This window comes from Cupressus sempervirens, chromosome 6, assembly GCF_028749045.1.
Source record: "Cupressus sempervirens isolate cs-2001-9-10 chromosome 6, ASM2874904v1, whole genome shotgun sequence".
Taxonomy (NCBI): domain Eukaryota; kingdom Viridiplantae; phylum Streptophyta; class Pinopsida; order Cupressales; family Cupressaceae; genus Cupressus; species Cupressus sempervirens.
The window spans coordinates 451966560-451985972 of record NC_143123.1 but is presented as its reverse complement, the minus strand read 5'-3'; the positions used below and the strand labels follow the sequence as shown (position 1 = coordinate 451985972).

At 37.6% G+C, this 19413-nt stretch overlaps 1 protein-coding gene across 1 annotated transcript in view; it reads left to right on the top strand.

Moving 5' to 3' along the window:
• Positions 1-19413, top strand: part of LOC149553020 (16S rRNA processing protein RimM family) — a 159563-nt gene that overhangs the window by 33139 nt on the left and 107011 nt on the right. Inside the window, exons 5-7 of the mRNA XM_089788537.1 lie at positions 5967-6248; positions 7445-7644; positions 13854-14166. Of these exons, the coding sequence (XP_089644663.1) occupies positions 5967-6248; positions 7445-7644; positions 13854-14166 (795 nt within the window). The remainder of the gene's footprint in view (positions 1-5966; positions 6249-7444; positions 7645-13853; positions 14167-19413) is intronic.

The window sequence follows — 19413 nt, the reverse complement described above, 5'->3', positions numbered from 1 at the left end:
TCTGTAATCTTCCCATTCAGAAATGTTGTTTTCACATCCATTTGATGTACTTTCCATCCTTTCAATGCTGCGATAGCTAGGACTATTCTTACAGAGGTGTATTTGGCAACTGGAGCAAAAGTTTCTTCATAATCAATTCCCTCCTTCTGAGAGAATCCTCTGGCTACGAATTTGGCCTTATATTTTTCGATGCTACAGTCAGCAACATGCTTGATCTTAAATATCCACTTAGAAGAGACAACAAATTTTCCCTCAGGCTTTGGAACAATTTCCCAAACATCATTCTTAATAATGGAGTATTCTTCTGTCATGGCATCCTTCCAAGCTATATGTTTGGTAGCATTTGAAACATTTGTTGGTTTTGTGTTAGATAAGTCACTCATGTTTGTTGCATAGCTAGAAAATCTTTTGGGACTTTTGCTCTCTCTAAAGGTTCCAAATGGTGCAACGAAGTCTTGTGCTTCCTCCACAGTCTTAATAGCCCAAAGTGACCTTTTCTTATATTTGGTTTAACCTTAGAAAAGACTTCTTCAGGAGTTTTATCTCTAAGGTCGGATTGAGGACTTCTTTTTTGAATATAGACATCAGTACATGAGGCTTCTGCCTGAAGATAAAATTCTAAGTTTTGATCAAGTATCATAGCTCTTGCCGCTTCTATAATTGTCCTATTCTTCCTTTTTGCTTCCCCATTTTGCTAGTGCACATCCTTTGCACATGCTAGAATGATCTTTATTTAATTTAGCTAAACCAGTAACCATCTTCTCCATAGTCGATAAGGCTTTGAAGTTTAGATGCCCTAACCTTCTATGCCACACTTCGTTTATATCAGCAGCTTCATGGATTAAGGCTTGAATAGGTTCTATATTTAATTCATACAAGTATCCCTTTCTTTGACCAATCAACTTTGATTTCTTAAATGAAGAGTTTTTAGACCAGGTCACTGCTTTATTGTCCATGAATGCAACCTTATGTCCATCATCTTCAAGTGCTGTAATAGAGATTAGATTCGTCTTGATTCCTGGTACATAGAGTACTCTTTTGAGATGAAGATAAATACTTGACTTCAGTTTCAAGGTGCAGTTCCCAATTCCTTTGACAGGATGAGTGAAATTATCACCTATGGTAACTTCGTCATTAATTTCTTCTAATATTGAGTCTAGTATTTGCTTGTATCCTGTAATGTGTCGAGACGATCTACTATCAATTACCCATGCTTTGCTTGATACTTCAGTTGATAGCGTTGAATACAATACACGTTTCTCAGGATCATAATCTTCCACTTTCTTAGTAATGTTTGTACAATTTACTTGCTGCTTTGTATTCTTTGGGCAATTTTCTTTATAGTGTCCAAATTTCTCACGTTTGAAGCATTTTACTTTGGATAAATCTCTCTTAGGTTTGACATTTCTTTGATGAGCCTTCTTCTTGTTGAAGTGCTTCTTCTTACTTTTGTAGGAATTTGTGTTGAGAACATGAAGTTCTTCATCTTCAGTTTCAATTTCCTTCCTTTCTCGAGTTGCCTAGATTCTTCTTGAAGGCAATCTCCTTTAAGTCTATTGTCCTTTAAGTCTATTGAAGTTTAGAAGTTTGTCTCTAGCACTTACTCCTTGTGAGAATATTTCCTATGAATCTGGTAATCCATCTATTGCCATTAATGTTAGTTCTTCATCATCAATTATGTACCCAATGCTTGTAAGTTCATCTCTTAGACTAGCCATCCTTAGGAAGTATGAATTCATAGATTCTCCATTCCTTATTTTTATATGATTTAGTTGCCTTTTTAGTGAAAGGGTTCTAGTTGCATTATTAACCTCATATGCATTTATTAATGCACTCATCATATTGAATGTTGTCTGATGTTTCATTAGCATAGGTACTATTTCATTTTTAACTCCATCTAATATTATTCTCATGGCTTTCTTGTTTCCTTCGATCCAGTTAATTTTGTAATGATCAGCATCAAGTTGCTTGGATTCCTTATCAACAAATTGTGTTACATCATTTTCTTCAAGAGCCATCCTAATTCTGAATTTCCGTGCAATGAAGTGGTCTTTTTCATCAAACTTGTCTTCAGGTCTGATTGCATTGGCCATTGTAGGTAGAAGGATGTTGCTAGATATGTTTTAAATTTGATTATCAATTTGTAGAGCCAAGATTTGACTACCAGAGCTCTGATACCGTGTAAAGTTTCTGCAAATTCTGATAATTAGAGTGCTGATGAAGTACTTATAATTTGCTGAGACTAACCTTCAGATATTATAGACTGAATATTATCGATCCTGAAAGTAAGTTCTGAATTTGTTATTAATTCTGCAAGTAGATCACCTAGGGCTGAATGCTAGGAGGAGCAGACTTATGTTATAATTGTATGCCTTCTATCTACAAACACACCTGTATCTTATACATAACCCAAGGGTCTTGACCTTTCAACAAGCACACCCCTTCCTAGGTCGGCCTTTTCCAAATCATGTCCCTTCCTCAAAATCGGCGCCCATTCTATTTTGACTAATAGTTAGTGGTTAACTAACCACATTAGTCAATAATAGGTCTAATAAGACCCATAGAAAATTGTTGATTATTCCTAGAGCAAGTATAATGTTTCTAGGTCCATATTATAAGGATATTCATGCATCTGGTTCAGACTGATCTGATAAATCAGAATATTTATATTGTCAGGTTATCAGGAATTAACACTGATTGCTTACATTCCTGTTCCTAAAAACCAACAATAATTATGTTTAGAGAAATGCTTTTGGGCCAGATTTTGATTCAAAAAAATGCTTTTTAACATATTTTTTTGGATCCCAATTATTGTGGGTCCCCTTGAGTTCACCACCATCTGCTTAGAATGCTACTCAAACACCTTGGGAAAGCCTGTTCACATAGTTTATAGTTCATTTTTGAGCTTATAAATAAGGGCCTTGAGTACATAGATAAAGAAAAGAGTTGACACTAGACATGCATTGCAGAAGCCATCATTTGAATGTTGAAAACTTATTGTATTTATTTGTGGTCAATGATAGTGGATGTAACTGTTATGCTGCAAAAAACATTCAATTGTTATTGTTATTTAGTAATTGTTTAAGACTGTGTAGAGGAGGAAAATCAAACCACTGGGAAGGATAGTTAGACCACTCGAGGATTCAGTACCCTAATCTCTATTTGCAGCAATCCTTGGAGCACTATTACCTCAAAGTTTTCTCTCTTGAAGAATAATGTGTGTAATTGAGTGCTAACTAACTTAGAAAGGTGTTTAGACAATATAAGGCAATTACATAGGTTACAAAAATTCTTCAGTCAACCCAGTACGCTGTCTGTGTATAACGCATGCGTAGGGTTGTGGACAATGGCGTGGCATGCATACGTCCTATACATACTAAGTATAGAAATGCATGCCATAAATTGTTGAACAACAGGTGTATAATTTTGTTTGCTAAATACTATAAACTGAGTAAAATAGGAACATAAAGGAAAAAGTGAAACAACTGAAGCAATGAAAGAAAAGAGAGGAATACTTACAAAAGGTCCAGAAAATGAAGCCTCTAGCACATCCAAGCTCTCCTTCGTTATACTTGCACACATACAACCAAGGACAAAAAATTAGGGTGGCCGTGATAAGAAATTTGCCATAGTCAAACCCCCATTTTGGTGTTTCCACCTCCACGGACAGCTAGATGGATAGATAATGATCGAAATAGATAAAAGCGATACAATGAGAGAGATAATATTATAATAATGAAACAAGAGATATGCTAGACAAAACAAATGATAACTTGGAGAACTCTCCCCTTTAATGCCAGAAACCAAGAGCTTGTTGGAGTGAGGAAGAGCATAGACCTCCCAATCCCATGTCTGCAACGCTCTGCTGTGAGCAACAGTGGAGATGAGAAAACGGAAGAAATTGTGAAAATGAGAGCTTGAGAGAGTGAATCCTAGTGACTTCTTGTCAAAACTAGGCCAAAATGGTGAGATATGGAAGGCTGTGCATCATCCCAACATCATTGGAAGCACATGGGGGCATTGCACTGCTAGGAATTAGACAGTGTAATCTTCCAATGGCTTCCAAATATTCGTGGGACAAATGTCTGGGGTACAAATGTCCTCTTGACATATCTATAAATGATTTGGGTCCAATGGTCAAGAAAATGAGGTGGCAGGTGACAAAGAAGGTTGTCGGGAGACAAAAAGTTGACATTGTCTTGGAGTCGGCTAAAGCAGAGGCCATGTGATGTGAAATTGCATAGGGTGCAATTTGTGATGTTACACTATGTAATTTCCTGAGTTGAATTGAGTAACCTTTCCTATCTTTGCATTAATGCTCTTTATTTACTAAAGTAATAACTTTGTGTATCTTTTTAGCAATCTGTTTTTTGGGATCATATGATGTTGATCCATTTAATCATATGATGTTGATGTAGAATATCGGTCTTGGTCTAATGAACAGTCAACATCTGTTGGTGCTGTTTGCTTGTATCTTTATGTATAGCCAAATATTTGTCTTTACTGTAAGTAGCATGAGGTTGTGCTTGAAGTGTTTATCCTCCTGAAGTCTGAAAAGTCTAAGCACAGTCTGATGCCCTCATCCAAGGCAAAAACATGGTTAGGTAGATATTTACGTTTAAATGCAAATGGCCAATGAAGTTTTGCACAATGTGCATACTTGTAAATTTTGTTAGTTTTAGGTCTAGTTAAATCTTAGGGAGTTCCATGCGCTTGTGATTTTTAGGACAATTTATCATGCACACAGTGTTGTTTGGTGATAAACAAAGTAAAACACATCACAATAGTACTTTAGCAAACACTAAGAAAGGCAGGCTGTAATTTTTGAAATTCAGATTTTGATGCATCTCTCACAAAAATTAGTTCTTAAATTAACAATGATTAGCAAATATTTTTCTTTTCCTTTGAGAATATACATGTTTTATAAACTTGACGAAATAAGAAGGAAAGAGTTACTGTCTATTGAAATTTGGAACAAGTCCTTATTTTCAAATTTTTTCTTCTGATTTGTTTTGGGGGAGAAGTGGAAAAATTAGCTCACCAGTGAAAAATAGACTAGAAGTTTACCGAAGTGGCAATAGAAATGTTAAGCTAGTAGTTTTAGTGATATAAGTAGGGTATACTGGCTGTCTATGCTACAAGGATGATGAGACATTAAAGCTCATTTCTTTGGCCTCAATTATTCTATGAGTGTTTGTGTAGGATGTGTAGCCCTAAGTCACAGGATACGCCAAATTTCATCCATGAAGTTCGAATTTCAGCAAACTTTTACCATTTCCGAACTTCATCCGAATTTATGATATTTAATATAATATTGTTATTTATAATAAGATTCTTTTATTTTAAAATAATAATAAGTTTTTTAGTATAGTTATTTAGCAAAGTGAAACTATTTTGACAATTTTGTGGATATATTACTAATATTTAAAAATAGTCAATGTCCCTTTTTTTCCTGAATTTTTACCCTTGCCGAATTTCATCCAAATTTTATGACAAACTCGAGTTCGAATTTGAACCTTGTGACTTAGGTGTAGCCAAGATATGTGTTGGACTCTCAGACCACAAGTATAAAGACAACAACCATAGTAATTGAAACAATAAGTGCATTGCACGTTCCAGCATATGCAATAATATTATTTAACCATGTTTGACTGCATTTGCATTACACGTACCAATGGTTTCTTCAGTTCAAAGTTACCAATTGTGCTGGGTAGACCATTCAATTCCTAGTCCAGGAAAATAGAAGTTCGATTATTGTGTTCCATTTTTGGCAAAATATGACATTTATCTGACTCGTAAACCTAAATGTGTGCAATGTGTTGAGTTCCTGTGGCCACTTGTTTGTTTGTTGTGTAGATTTTATTAAAGGTATGCCATTTGTGTTTAATCATTTATAAGTTTTAGGAAATATTCACCAGATTTATGGATTTTCATGATGCTTGCCTGACATTAAGTGTTATTATCAGGATACTAATGAGCAGGTTGGTACTGTTGTGGACATTTTTAATACTGGAGCCAATGATCTTCTGTCGATTATGTTGAGTGAAACTGAAGACAATGTTACTGATGCAAAAAGTCAAGCAGCAGACAAAGAAAAATCTGCCCCTCTTATATGGATTCCATTTGTCCAAGATATTGTTCCAGATGTTGACATGCAGATGAGGCAACTTCGTATCACTCCACCAGAAGGACTTCTAGAGCTGAACTTGCGTCCAAAAGGCTTGACAAGCGGCGATAGGCGCCGAGAGGTGCTATATTGATCTCAGATCAACTCTGCGGTTTATAGTTTTGGTTATGTTAAGAGCATTGTGAATCGTTGGTTTCTGCAGATTTGTGAACAGAGTAGTTTGTCTCTAAGATACATTTTATTTTGCATTAGATGCAATAATTAATTGCAAATAAACTTAGGCTTCAAAACGTATTATACATAGTGTAGATTGTGCATTCCAAGTAACAAGTTAACTATTTATAAGTTGACAGTGAGTACCTTCTATGGTTGTCCTTTTCCTTGCTCTTCTAAGGGATCATTTTGGGGCCTGTAAACCATTCATTTAAAAACGACCTCCGATTATGAAAATTTTGTTCAACAACCATGAAGATATTTGAATTGACTACTGATATTGACGTGAGTAACCTCTTATAATATTCATGTCATGAGGATATTGTCACTCTCTTTTCACCATGTTTAAAGTAAGGTTTTACTCCATAATATATTTCTGTCGTTGATGTGATCTTTCTTTTTTTTGTTATAAGAGAAAGCCTTCTTTTGTGTCCTCGAAATCTCTTCAAGTCACTATTCAAAATATAACCTGAATAACGCACATGTTAAATTCTTCTACATCGTGTTTGGATGGAGTTTCATTTATGTTGTTTTAACTTGATTTTGAATTGTGGTTGCGTATGCGTTTTCCTGAAGCCCAACTTCTAGGAGATTGTTACTACTGGAAAGCAAGATTTCTGTCTATGACATTTTGCTCATTACACACAATAAACAATTTGGAGCAAATACAACTATGTAATTCTTTGCTTCTTCGATGAACTTCCTTTTGTGGATAAGAAATGTGGTGGTTGAATTTGACCCTTGTATTGATTGGTTTTGATTTGAAAATTTTAAATTATATTCCAATGTTATTTGGATCTTGGCACATTTACCATGAGATTGAGGTATGCGACATTTCCGTGGTTGCACAATGCAAGGTTACATGCACTGCTCTGTTAATTTTTTTTGCAGCCAGCAATTAAAAATATTTTCTGAACAAATGCATTCTGTCATGAAACATATGGTTTTATTTACAAACTGTCACCAAAAACTTCAGAATTTTATATGGTTGATTTCATTGACCATAATTCTTCCTTCACTTTTTATTTTCTTTTCTTACTAAGAAAGTAATATACAAAATTTGAACTTTTTTCATTTCTCTACTGTGGACTTTGCAACAAACAGGAAATCAAGCAGAAAAGAAAAACACGGCAGAAAGTAGCAGGTATCAAAAAGAAACTGCGTCAGATTGGACAGGAGCATATTCTAATGGGACTTTCAACAGGAAATGAGGCCCAGAAGCAAGCTCTGTTAGACCAGATTTCAAGATTTGACTTCAAACTTTTCAAACATGCATTGCAAGAGGCATCTGGAACTTGTGATAGGTACAGATTTTCTTTCTTTTACCTTTTTTGTAAGTACAGAAAATCAAGTAATCAGAGTTTATAAGAAGGGCTTATTCTTTTTATTACATAGAAACTTGAAAGTTTTGATGTAGAGGAAGGACCTTTATGAGGAAACCAACTCACGGGCTTCCCACTAGGCACTTGTCTTGGGACTCATTTTAGGACATTTGAACATTACTGTACTTGAAATCTCGTAAAGATAGTATGAGCTTTTCTGCAGCTCACTTCTTCAAATACTGAAAACTCCTTTCAGCCTCATCCGTCCAGACAACTTTTCTTTTCCTATTTCCCTTGATAGTGTCTATAATGGGTGTACACACATGACTGAAACCCCTAATGAATTTCCTAGAGAAACTCCTCACATCAGCCAACTGATTTTGGTCTAGGCCACTTAGGATTGCTTCCACCTTACTAGGACACATCTTCAATGTGCCTTTGCTGACTATAACCCAAGATAAAGCAACCCTGTCTTCAAGAACTCATGCTTTTTTCAAATTTATCATTAGTTTCTTCTCATTTAACCTTCTTAAAGCCAAATTCAAATGATGCAAATGTTCTTCTTTACTAGAATCGAAAACCAAAATATCATTAAGATAAACCACTACAAACTTACCAATAAAAGGTTTCAGGACTTCATTCGTAAGCCTTATGAAAGTGCTAGGTGCATTGGAGAGGCCAAAAGGCATTACAAGCCATTCATACAGCCCTTCATTTGTTTTAAAGGCTGTCTTCCACTCATCTCCTTGTCTGATATTGCTTTGGTGGTATCCACTCTTAACTTCTATCTTGGAAAAATAAGTTGCTACACTTAGGTAGTCCAAGAGATCTTCTATCCTTGGGAATGGAAAACTTAATCTGATTGTAATCTTGTTTTTGGCCCTAGAATCCATACACGTCCTCCATTCACCTTCTTCCTTGGGTGCTAAGATAGTAGGAACCACACATGGACTGAGGCTCTCCCTGATTAGCCCCTTATCAAGCAACTCCTGAACTTGTTTCTTAATCTTTTCATTGTATTGTGGAGTCATCTTGTATGCTGCTTTATTAGATAGGCTAGCTCCTGATATGAAATCTATATGATGGCTAATAGCCCTCATTGGTGGTAAGGAGTTTGGGAGTTCATCTACCACAACTTTAACATACTTACTCAACAATCCTTGGATCTCCATCATCAACCTTTGCTCCTATTATAACAGTCCTTGGTCTGGTCATGATTGCGAATCCTATCTCCTCCCCTTTCATGGTCTTTATGAATTCCTTTTCTCCCACCAACATCACACTAGATCCCACTTGTGGTGTTTTATTTTCATCTTTCAATGGCGTCATATGACTTCCAATGGTTTTATGAATTAATCCATTAGAAGATTTGAAGACTCTTAGATTCCCTAGCTAACTAAGATCACTATTTCAGCCTTACCAAGACATGATTGCCAAGTGTTTGACAAAATGCTAAATTGTTGATTAATGAAAGAAATTGATGTTTGTTAAAGCTATAACTGATTAGGGGATTTTACAGTGGTATCAAAGTGGTTTCTTGCTAGCCTGCAAGAATTGGGCTGAGAGTTATTGTGTTCAGTGTTTTATTCAAGAATTGTCCACATTTGATTTGGTTATTGGTATTTAGTCTTCATGGACAGAGATAGGAGATTTATTCCGAGTAGATATTATACCTGCAAAGGGCATACTTCACCTAGAGACGGAGAGCCTGATATTCAATTTGGTTCTTTCGGCGACAGAGTTGCTCATAGTCTAGGTGGTTCTTCTGGTACGGGGTACAAAGATGCTGGCATAGGTCTTGAGATTGACAGAGAAGCTAGAGAGACATTTAGGAACTTGGTAGCTAGACAACACCATGTTGCTAAGGTGTTGCAGCAACTTTCTGACATGTTGTAGCATATTGTTTTACTTAGAGATCGAAATAGTGAGTGAGGTGCTCGTGATGCTTTTGTTAGTTCGCATTGATCCCAGGTGGATGGCTGATATAGAGATGGTGACAAGGCAAGAGTTGAGGATTGGGGGAGGTTAGTTGACAAGGTTGATAGGACTAGAGATAGTGGCACATATGATAGGCTGGAGAGGTCCACATTTTTGAGACTCGGGGCGCATGTGATTAGTGTTGGGTCTGCGGCCACTTCTTTTGTAGATGACATGGTGGCACACTTTGTGGAGTGGGATGCTTTACCACATGTGATAAAGTGACATTTGAATTTTGATAGCTTCCTGACTCAGAAGCGAGAGCATTCCAGAGTGAGCTAACACCTGAGAGACAGAGGCCTAGACAGACTGATTTGTGTGAGGTTGCTAGTAAGATGAGATTTGAGCACTTCGATGGCGGTGGGAGAGTTGTAGCTCGAACTTGGGTCCACATAAGCTTGACACATCTTTGACATTGTGTCCGATGACTGAAGGGGACAGTATTAGATTCAAAGTGTTGCATCTTGATGGAGCTGCTTGCGATTGGTGGTATCATGGTTTAGTTTATCTTCATCATGATCAAATCACTTCCTATATGGAGTTTGTGGATCGACTGATCGAGAGATTTGATAGGAAGGATCTAGAGGTGTACTTTAGAGAGTTGGCTCAACTGAGGCAGTCTGGCAACTTAGAGGGTTATGTCAGTGAGTTCTAGTGGCTCTCAGTTATGGTCTATGATATATCAGAGCGCGTTGTTCATGGAGGGATTGTTTGAGCCACTCCAAGGATGGGTTAAGTCATTGGACCCATCTTCCTTATAGGAGGTGATGAGGAAATTGCGAGATTTAGAGTCATCTTCTCGAGGCAAGGTTGATTCGAAATCTTGTGTTCCTCCACTTGTTGATGAGTCCCTACTAATTATTGATGACAAAGGCAAGTCAACGAGGAAGATCAATGATACTTCTAGAGAGGATCTGAGGAGGAGACAACCCTGCTATTGGTGCAAGGGGCCTTTATCTAAAGGTGATACTTGCTCATTGAGACCAAAAGAAGCAAAGAACCACGCTATGTGGGTTTATGATGTAGGGCATCCCCCTAAGCTTGAAGAGCACACGATTATACTAGGGGGGGTGAATCAGTATAATATCAACTTTGCCAATTTAAAACTCTTATCCAAGCAAAAAATTCAAATATTGAAATAAACAATTATGCACATGAACACAATGACACAAAATTTATGTGGAAACCAAATGCGGGAGAAAACCACGGCATATTAATTGCTTTATATAAACTTGTTCTTCTACAATGATTTGTAAGCTTTGACCTACTCGAGGCACCACCCTCCGTTTTATGAGCACCGACTCACTAGAAGCACCAACTCCCACTCTTCGCAAGCACCGACCTATTGCAAACAAAACAATTGTAAAATAGGGTGCTACTCAATCCAACTGGATCTAGGTGCTAGACTAGTAAGCATAGGGTGTATGAACACCCGCACAAGTCACTGCACAAGTCACTCATAGCCTTACGATATCATTCATGGTGTTCTCGAGGATTCACAAGTTCTATCTACCACAACATGGGTCACCAATGACATTCGAGGATTCAATGGTATCCAGTTCCACTACTTGCACAGGTCACTCATGACATTTGGGGATTCATTTATCTTGTTAATGTTTAAACTCATTAATTTTATTATTGGGTAGGTTACATGCAAGGAGCTACTCCCCATACCTACTCAAAGCACCTTGTCCTAAGGTCCAACTTCACAAAACCGAAGTGCCAAATTTGAAGCAAACCATAAATATGCAAGTAAACAATGGGTATAATATCACCATTCCACATGATTTAGTCAATTGGTCTTCACCAAGAGGGAAGATCCCACAATGATCAAACAATGAAATAAAAATAACTCAATTGGCTGATATGCCAAGACAGTGAACCTTGTCAAAACCATGCAACACTAACTAATATCAAATATATCAATATGACCCAACATGCCATAACAACAATATCTCAAGCAAGTGCAACAAAGTTAAATGTACAACATGTATACTCAATTGGCATCATAGCCAAGAGCATGGATATGTAGATGATCCAAACTACATTTTACAACATAACATGAGGATAAAGCTCACAAGAACATACATTCACAAAGGAATTAATTTTCGGACAATAATTGACAAATTCACACAAACATGCTCAATCAGTCACAAAACCAAGAGTTTCGGTAACAGTGATCCTCAATCGGGGATCTTATAATTAAAATTCAACATTCCACAATAGCCAAATCCAACAAATATCAAGGTCCAATTTTCACAATATGCCATACATGGCTAAAATCAGTCCTGAAGGCCATCGACCCATACCATTGATGGACCTCCCAAAACGCCCAGAATGCAAACTTGGAATCTTGCGATTATGGGAAAACCCATTGGTTCCCAAGTGAATTGCATCCCATAAATCCAATGAATTTTACATCTTGACATCACATGACCTAATGAACAACATAACGGCACAAAACTACATTTCCTACACTCTAAATACATCCAAGCCCAAATGGGCATCAAATGAAGCCAAACAAGTGGGATAATATACAATCAACCATATGACATAAGATTTGCAACAAACATTAAGCAATAAAAAATGAAGGGTTAACAAATATGTGAGGATTCTACCTCAAATCGATGAAAAACCCAAAAGTTGAAGAAAACCCTCAAATCACCATAGAAACAAGCGCAATTATCTGCAGATTATAACAATCCCAACAATATCCAAACAAATCAATACCCACAAAATTTGGGCAACTCCATCTTTCCAACAAGCAAAAATTAATTTCTTCCTGAAGGGTTTTGATCAATTTTCAATGTTCATTGAAGCCAAAAGTGAATTAAAGAACTCACATACAAAATAGAAAGCCTTTTTTTTAAAAAAAAAGGCAGCTTTTGGTGTAAACAAAATCAATTGAATTAAAATAAATCAAAAGCCAAGATAGAAACTCTCCAAACACCCAAACATTCATTTATTTAATTCCTGTTAAATGGATTACATATATGGCATGTTTGTTGGCAATAATAATATCTGCATATTAATATTTGAAGCAACATATATAACTAAATTAACTAAACCATGATCACTCTGGATAACTCGACAATGCACAAACAAATAGTGGTCTACTCCATTTATGCAAATGAAATCCAAACTTTACATACACGCCAACTGGAGGTATAATGATGCAATAAAATACACTGTCCTAGCGAGAGTGATATTGGCCAAGTATGATGGGTGGCTGATGTGATTGTCCCGTGTAACCACTATCGAAGATAAAGATGCACTTGGATCTGTGATGCCAGGTGGAGTTGATGTCTGTTACCTGCCATCACTACAACATACACAGATCAAATGTAGTTGCTCACATAAATGATAGCCGGAGCGCCCGTGTAATAATCAAAAAATTGAAATTAATGAAAGGCCATTTTAATGTCGTAACCATTCTTCTACATTTGAATGTTATGAAATCGCACCTTTCTTGTTTAACCCTTATCTAAAATATTGTAATAATAATATTCATCTAATCTGTGCACTTAAATAACTTTCTACGACAATAAAGAGCATATATCGAATCCCTAATCTAGATACTAACCAAACATGGTAATCAACAATATCTCAATAACCATTGGCAGATACATCAGCGGAACAATCATCAAATCACACCAGGATCCACATAATCCAAAATATCTCATATGAAATATAAATCAAATGTCATCATATGACTTCATGTCACATCATTGTAGAGTCATCACACACATATGTTCATCACTGAATTACAAGTATAAACTACCATCTACATTAGCAGTGCTATCAATCTGAACAAAAAGAATCATAACTGGAATTATGTGCATGCATGAATGCCAATACCAAAAGAATAATATACGAACAGGCATGAAATCAAGTAATAGAGTCTAGCTCGGATCAAAATAAACAAGAGCAAAATGCAACTGTGCAAGGCACAACTTTTCCCTCTAGCTGTAAATAAAAGTTTAAATTTAAGTAGGAGGCATATTTTTTTTCTTGTAATAATTGTTAGAGAATTGAGATATACAGCATTATCTAATTTCTATTCCTGTGAATTTTAAGGGTTTTTCCTATGTAGAGCTTCTTATAACTTTTCTTTTGAGTTTAGGCTCTTGTACATGAGAGCAATGGTCGTGTTGTATTGAATTTATGTATTTAGATGTTGACGTGCTTTTTACCATTAATTTTTGTGAATACAGATCTGATTTGTCTCGCCACTTGGACACAAAATTGACAAGAAACTTGTTCTTAGGTTTAGATCACTTGAGGAAAAGTAATCTTCAGCTTGGAAGAAAAGAATACAAGAATAAAGATACATTACAGCTGCATAGGGAGGGACTGGAGCTCATTGTCCTAGGTCAAGTTGCAGTAGTTCTACTTATGGATGAAAACCAATTGCAGAACAAGGATGGTAACAATGAAATCACTGTGGATCAAAGGATTTTAGCATTTCAAAATATTTTACAATCTCGGGCAGAAGAACTCCTCGCAATTCAGAAGCTTGCAAATTCAGTAAGGATTGAAATATCCCTATTTGCTAAGCTTTATTTTCTATTTTCGTGGAATTAAATGCAAAGTGTCTAAACATTTTAGACTTTATGTGAACACAATTCTTAGAGGGAGGATAAAAGATAGTTATATTAACATATTCCCCTTTTTGCCTCATTCCGAGAAAGGTTAAATCCTATTCACTCTTGTTTTTGTTTTTGCAAAAATATGTTTAATATCAATCAAAATGGTTAGAGGTAAATTTTCTAGCTAAGGTATTGTATCTGCTGCGAGGATCCAATTTATTTGTGGAATTGGGATATACACATGCATAGAGTTTTGTCTTAGTTTCTCCCTTTTTTGTAGCAATCTCAGTGATTTTTTCTTCCATGCAATGTGAGAGTCCATTTCAATCCTGGGTGCAATGTGTTTGTCTCTGAAAGAAGAATTCATTTGTTTGATCACAATAATGACAATTCCATGAGCTAACCATGGATCACACCCTTAAAGCAAGAGTATTAACTAGCTTACATGTAGTTTGTAATGACACTTACCAATAGGCCACTAATAACCACTAATACTGAACTATGAAATTTCGTCAAACACTTGGCATGCAAACTAAATACACTGCTGAAAGTAAAATGCTGAATAAAGGAAATTGTTGTGCAATGAATCTACTCAAATAACTGATGTAAAATAGTGCCAATATATTCATTTAATGATAACCAAATGCTTTTACATATGATATGCAATTTTTAACTCAAGGCATTACAACATGGCACATTACAAATAAACCCTTATTGGCTGAATACAACTGATAATTTCTTGCAACTACAAATTGAAATGAATGAACCTAGATTGAGCAAATTCTGGAGATTGAATGCCGAAGACGAGATGATGAAAGTGCAACCCCAAACTGCCCTCCAATTTGCTAACTGTATGGCTTGCAGGTACAACCGTACATGTACGGACTAGTACAACTCCTGGCAAAAATAAATGCTGGGCTGAAAGGTGCCGAAAATGATATAGAAATAATCGCTAGGCTCCAAGGAAAATTCTCCCAGAAAATAAAAATCAAACTCCCAGCCAATAGTGAGATATGAGCAAAAATGTATTCTAGGCTGAAAATCGACCCTGCTGAAAAAAACTCAAATAAGCTCAACTTGAAGCAGCTGAATACCACTTCCAAAGTGCAACCCTTCAAAAGATATTTCACCTCCTCAGTTATGCAAATCCTTAGGAGACTCCGTTCCAAAAGATCAAATGACAATCTACAGACCAAGATGGGGCCACAAATGCTCAAAGAGAAAAGTAGTGTAAACCCAAAACTTTCAATTCCCAAATGAGAGGCCAAACACCCTATTTATTCACTTTTCTAAGAAGCCTCTAAGAACTTCTAGAAGTATCCATAAAATATTCTTATGAAATCCCTTTATAATGCACTTTTATAAAAAGTAACTTTATAAAATAAAAAGTGCAACTCAACTCAAAATTATAATACTCTGGGCCCGCATAACACATTAAATAAAAATATGATAAACCCCATCTCTCTCCAAGAGCAAATAACACCATCCAATCCTCAAATAATCATCAGAATGACTCTCTCACCAAAAACATCTGCCTATGAGAGTCCATGATAGGCAAATTCATTGAAAAAAAATAACATGTCACTAAAAAGGGGACATGACAGTTCGCCCCTCTTGGAATTGCTTGCCCTTAAGCAATCTCAAAGCTAGATGTTGCAAAATATCTTCTCCCTCCCATGTGGCATCCTCCTCGGGTAAATCTCTCCACTTCACCAAGTACTCTTTGATAGTTCTCCTACGGAGCTGTCTCTCTCTACTGTCAATGATGTACTCAGAAATAAGAACCAATTTCCCTTCATCATCCAATGGAGGAAGAATTGCTGAAGGCACAACATGCTGACCCAACCCCTTCTTGATAGTGACACATGGAAAACATTGCGCACCCTACTGTTTGTTGGAAGCTCAAGCTCATAAGCCATCTCACCAATCCACTTGATAATCCTGAAAGGACCATAGTATCTAGGCTTAAGCTTCTCTGACCCCCTCTTCCTGAGAGTAGAATGTCGGTAAGGCTACAGCATGAGGTAAACCATGTCACCAACCTCAAAACTCCTCTCTGTCCTCTTCTGGTCTGCATATTGCTTATGCTGATTCTGTGCTCTGGCAATATTATCTTTGAGAGCATCAACAATGTCCTTGCTCTCCTGAAGCAAATCCCCAGCACGAGGAACTCTAACATCACTCATAAGCAAATCAACAAAGCTCGGTGCATTATAGCCATATAGTGCTTTGAAAGGAGTTATCTGAATAGACATGTGATAGGTAGTATTATAGCAATACTCACATAAATAAATCCATCTAACCCATGCTTTTTGCTGACCAGCCACGTAGTTCCTCAAATATCCCTCCACCCACTTATTTACTATCTCTGTCTGCCCATTAGTCTGTGGGTGGTAACTGGTGCTAGGTGTGAGTTCAATGCCACATAAATGGAACACCTCCTGCCAAAAATGACTCAAGAACCTGCTGTCCTTGTCACTCACTATGCTCCGAGGTATCCCATGTAGTTTGAAAATCTCCCTGAAAAAGACTTCAGCCACTTGCACTGCCGTGTAAGTAGTAGTGATGGGAAAGAAGTGTGCATACTTCGTCAACTTGTCTACCACCACATAGTTTCAATCTTGCCCTTGGGCCTTAGGCAAGCCCATAATGAAATCCATGGATATGCACTCCCACTTCCTGTCAGGAATGGGAAGTGGCTGTAGGAGCCTTGCTAGAAAGGTGCTCTCTTGTTTGTTCTACTGACAAACAGGGCACTCTCTAACATACTGCAACACATCTGCCTTGAGCCCCTTCCATGTGAACCGCTCCCGTACCTGCTTGTATGTTTTGAAGTATCCAGGATGTCTAGCTGTAGTTGAATCATGAAGTGCTTTCATAACAATATGCTTCACCTTCGATCCTAGGACTAAGAATATCTTGTTCTTGTAGATAATCAAATCATCCACAAGTGTATACCTAGTATCGACAACCGTTCCATCAACAATCCCAGATGCCCATGAGTCTCTAGCATACTCAGCAATGATCAAGTGCCTCTAATCCTCTGATATCTGAATCATAGCACTAAGATGTGGTCTACGTGACAATGCATCTGCTACCACATTCTGAGTCCCTTTCACATAGGAGATGTCAAAATCATAAGCCTACAGTTTACTAACCCACTTTTGCTGCCTGTCATTGAGATCTCTCTGTCCAAGGAAGTGTCTCAAACTATTGTGGTTAGTTTTAATGTAAAACTTACCACCCACCAGATACTACTTGAATTTAGCCAATGCATGCATAATAGCCAACATCTCCTTGTCATATATACTAAATGATCTCTCCGGCCCATGGAGCTTCCTGCTCTCAAATCCAATGGGGTGCTTGTCCTGCATCAGAACAACATGTATACCCTCTCCAAATGCATCACACTGAAGCTCAAATGGCTTCGAGAAGTCGAGTAATGCTAACACAGGGCATGTAGTCATGATCTCCTTAAATCTCTCAAAACAAGCCTGTGCCTCAAGTGTCCAAACAAAGGCTCCCTTCTTCAACAAATCTGTCATAGGAGCTGCATGGCGTGAATACCCACTGACAAATTTGCGGTAGAAACCACACAACCCAAGAAACCCTCTCAACTGTGTTAGGTTCTCTGGAGGAGGCCAATCCACAATAACACGGATCTTATCAGGATCCATCTTTACTCCCTCTGCACTAATGATGTGACCCAAATACAATAGCTCTCTCATGCCCAAATTACATTTGGACTCCTTGGCGTACAAGGACTTTGACTGCAGGATCCCTAAAACTGTCTCCAAGTGCTCCATGTGCTCTTGCCAAGTCCGACTATAAATCAAAATATCATCAAAGAAGACTAACACATACTTCCTCAACTGGTGACGGAAGACCCTGTTCATGGTGGAATGAAAAGTAGCCAGCGCATTGGTCAGCCCAAATGGCATGACCACAAGCTCAAAGTGCCCACAATGACATCTAAAGGCAGTCTTCTCAATATCTTGCTCCCTAACTTTGATCTGATGGTAGCCGGATCTCAAATCAATCTTTGTGAAATAACATGCACTGTGAAGCTCATCAATCAACTCATCGATCCGTGGAATGGGGTACCTGTTTTTGATTGTCCTTTTGTTCAACACCCTGTAATCAATGGAATTCTTAATGTACCATCCTTTTTCTTTACCATCACAACCGAAGAAGCAAAAGGAGACTTGCTAGGCCTGATGTGACCCATTGCAAGAAGCTCCTTGATGGTTTTCTTGATCTCATCCTTGAGTCTCTTAGGATACCTGTACAGTGTAATCATCATGGGTTTAGCACCCTCCTCCAACTCAATGATGTGCTCAATACCTCTGTTTGGTGGTCTGCCTGGTGGAATGTTACTGAAGACTCTGTCATACTTTATTCTCAACCTCTGTATGTCTAGATGATACTCTGTCTTATGCTGCTCCCCTTGTGTAGGCATGAGAGTACATACAACTGCCCACTCAATGTCATCATGTCTAGCTAGCCTCTCCAGCCGTCTAAAGGAAATGGTCCTGATGTCTCCATTCCTGATGGCTCTCAAAATGTATTGCTTCCCATTCACTTCAAACTTAATCTCCATGACCTTTAATCTGAAGGTGACCTCTTCCAATGAGCGCAACCACTCCATCCCAAGAACAATATCCAAATCACCCATGTTGACAACATGGTAGTCCGCCTTGAACTCATAGTTGTTCAGGTGCAAGGGCAAATTTCTAACCATCCTGTTACACTTAAGAGTGTAACCATCAGCAACCTGTACTTGTAGTCCCTCAAACTCCTCAGTCATAATACCACGACGTTAAAAAAAAGTGCATTAATGAAATTGTGTGTAGCACCAGTATCAACCAAAGTAATAACTCTCTGCCTTGCTAGAACACCACGCAGTTTAAAAGATCCTTCCTGCTGAATGCTAGACAAACGTGCCTCTTGGAAATGCAACTCGGGCTCCTCCTTAGTCTCTGGAGCTTCTGCTTCTGCCTCGGGCTCTACATCACTATGATCAATCTTATGTCTAGAATTATCAGAATCAGAATCGTCGTAGTAAGCCCACATAACCCTCTTAACCTTCCCCTTAGGCCTCATAGGACAATCATGATCTCTGTTGTAGGGACCCTTGCAGTAAAAACATAGCTTCTTCCTGCAAAAATCATTCAGTGTCTCCATA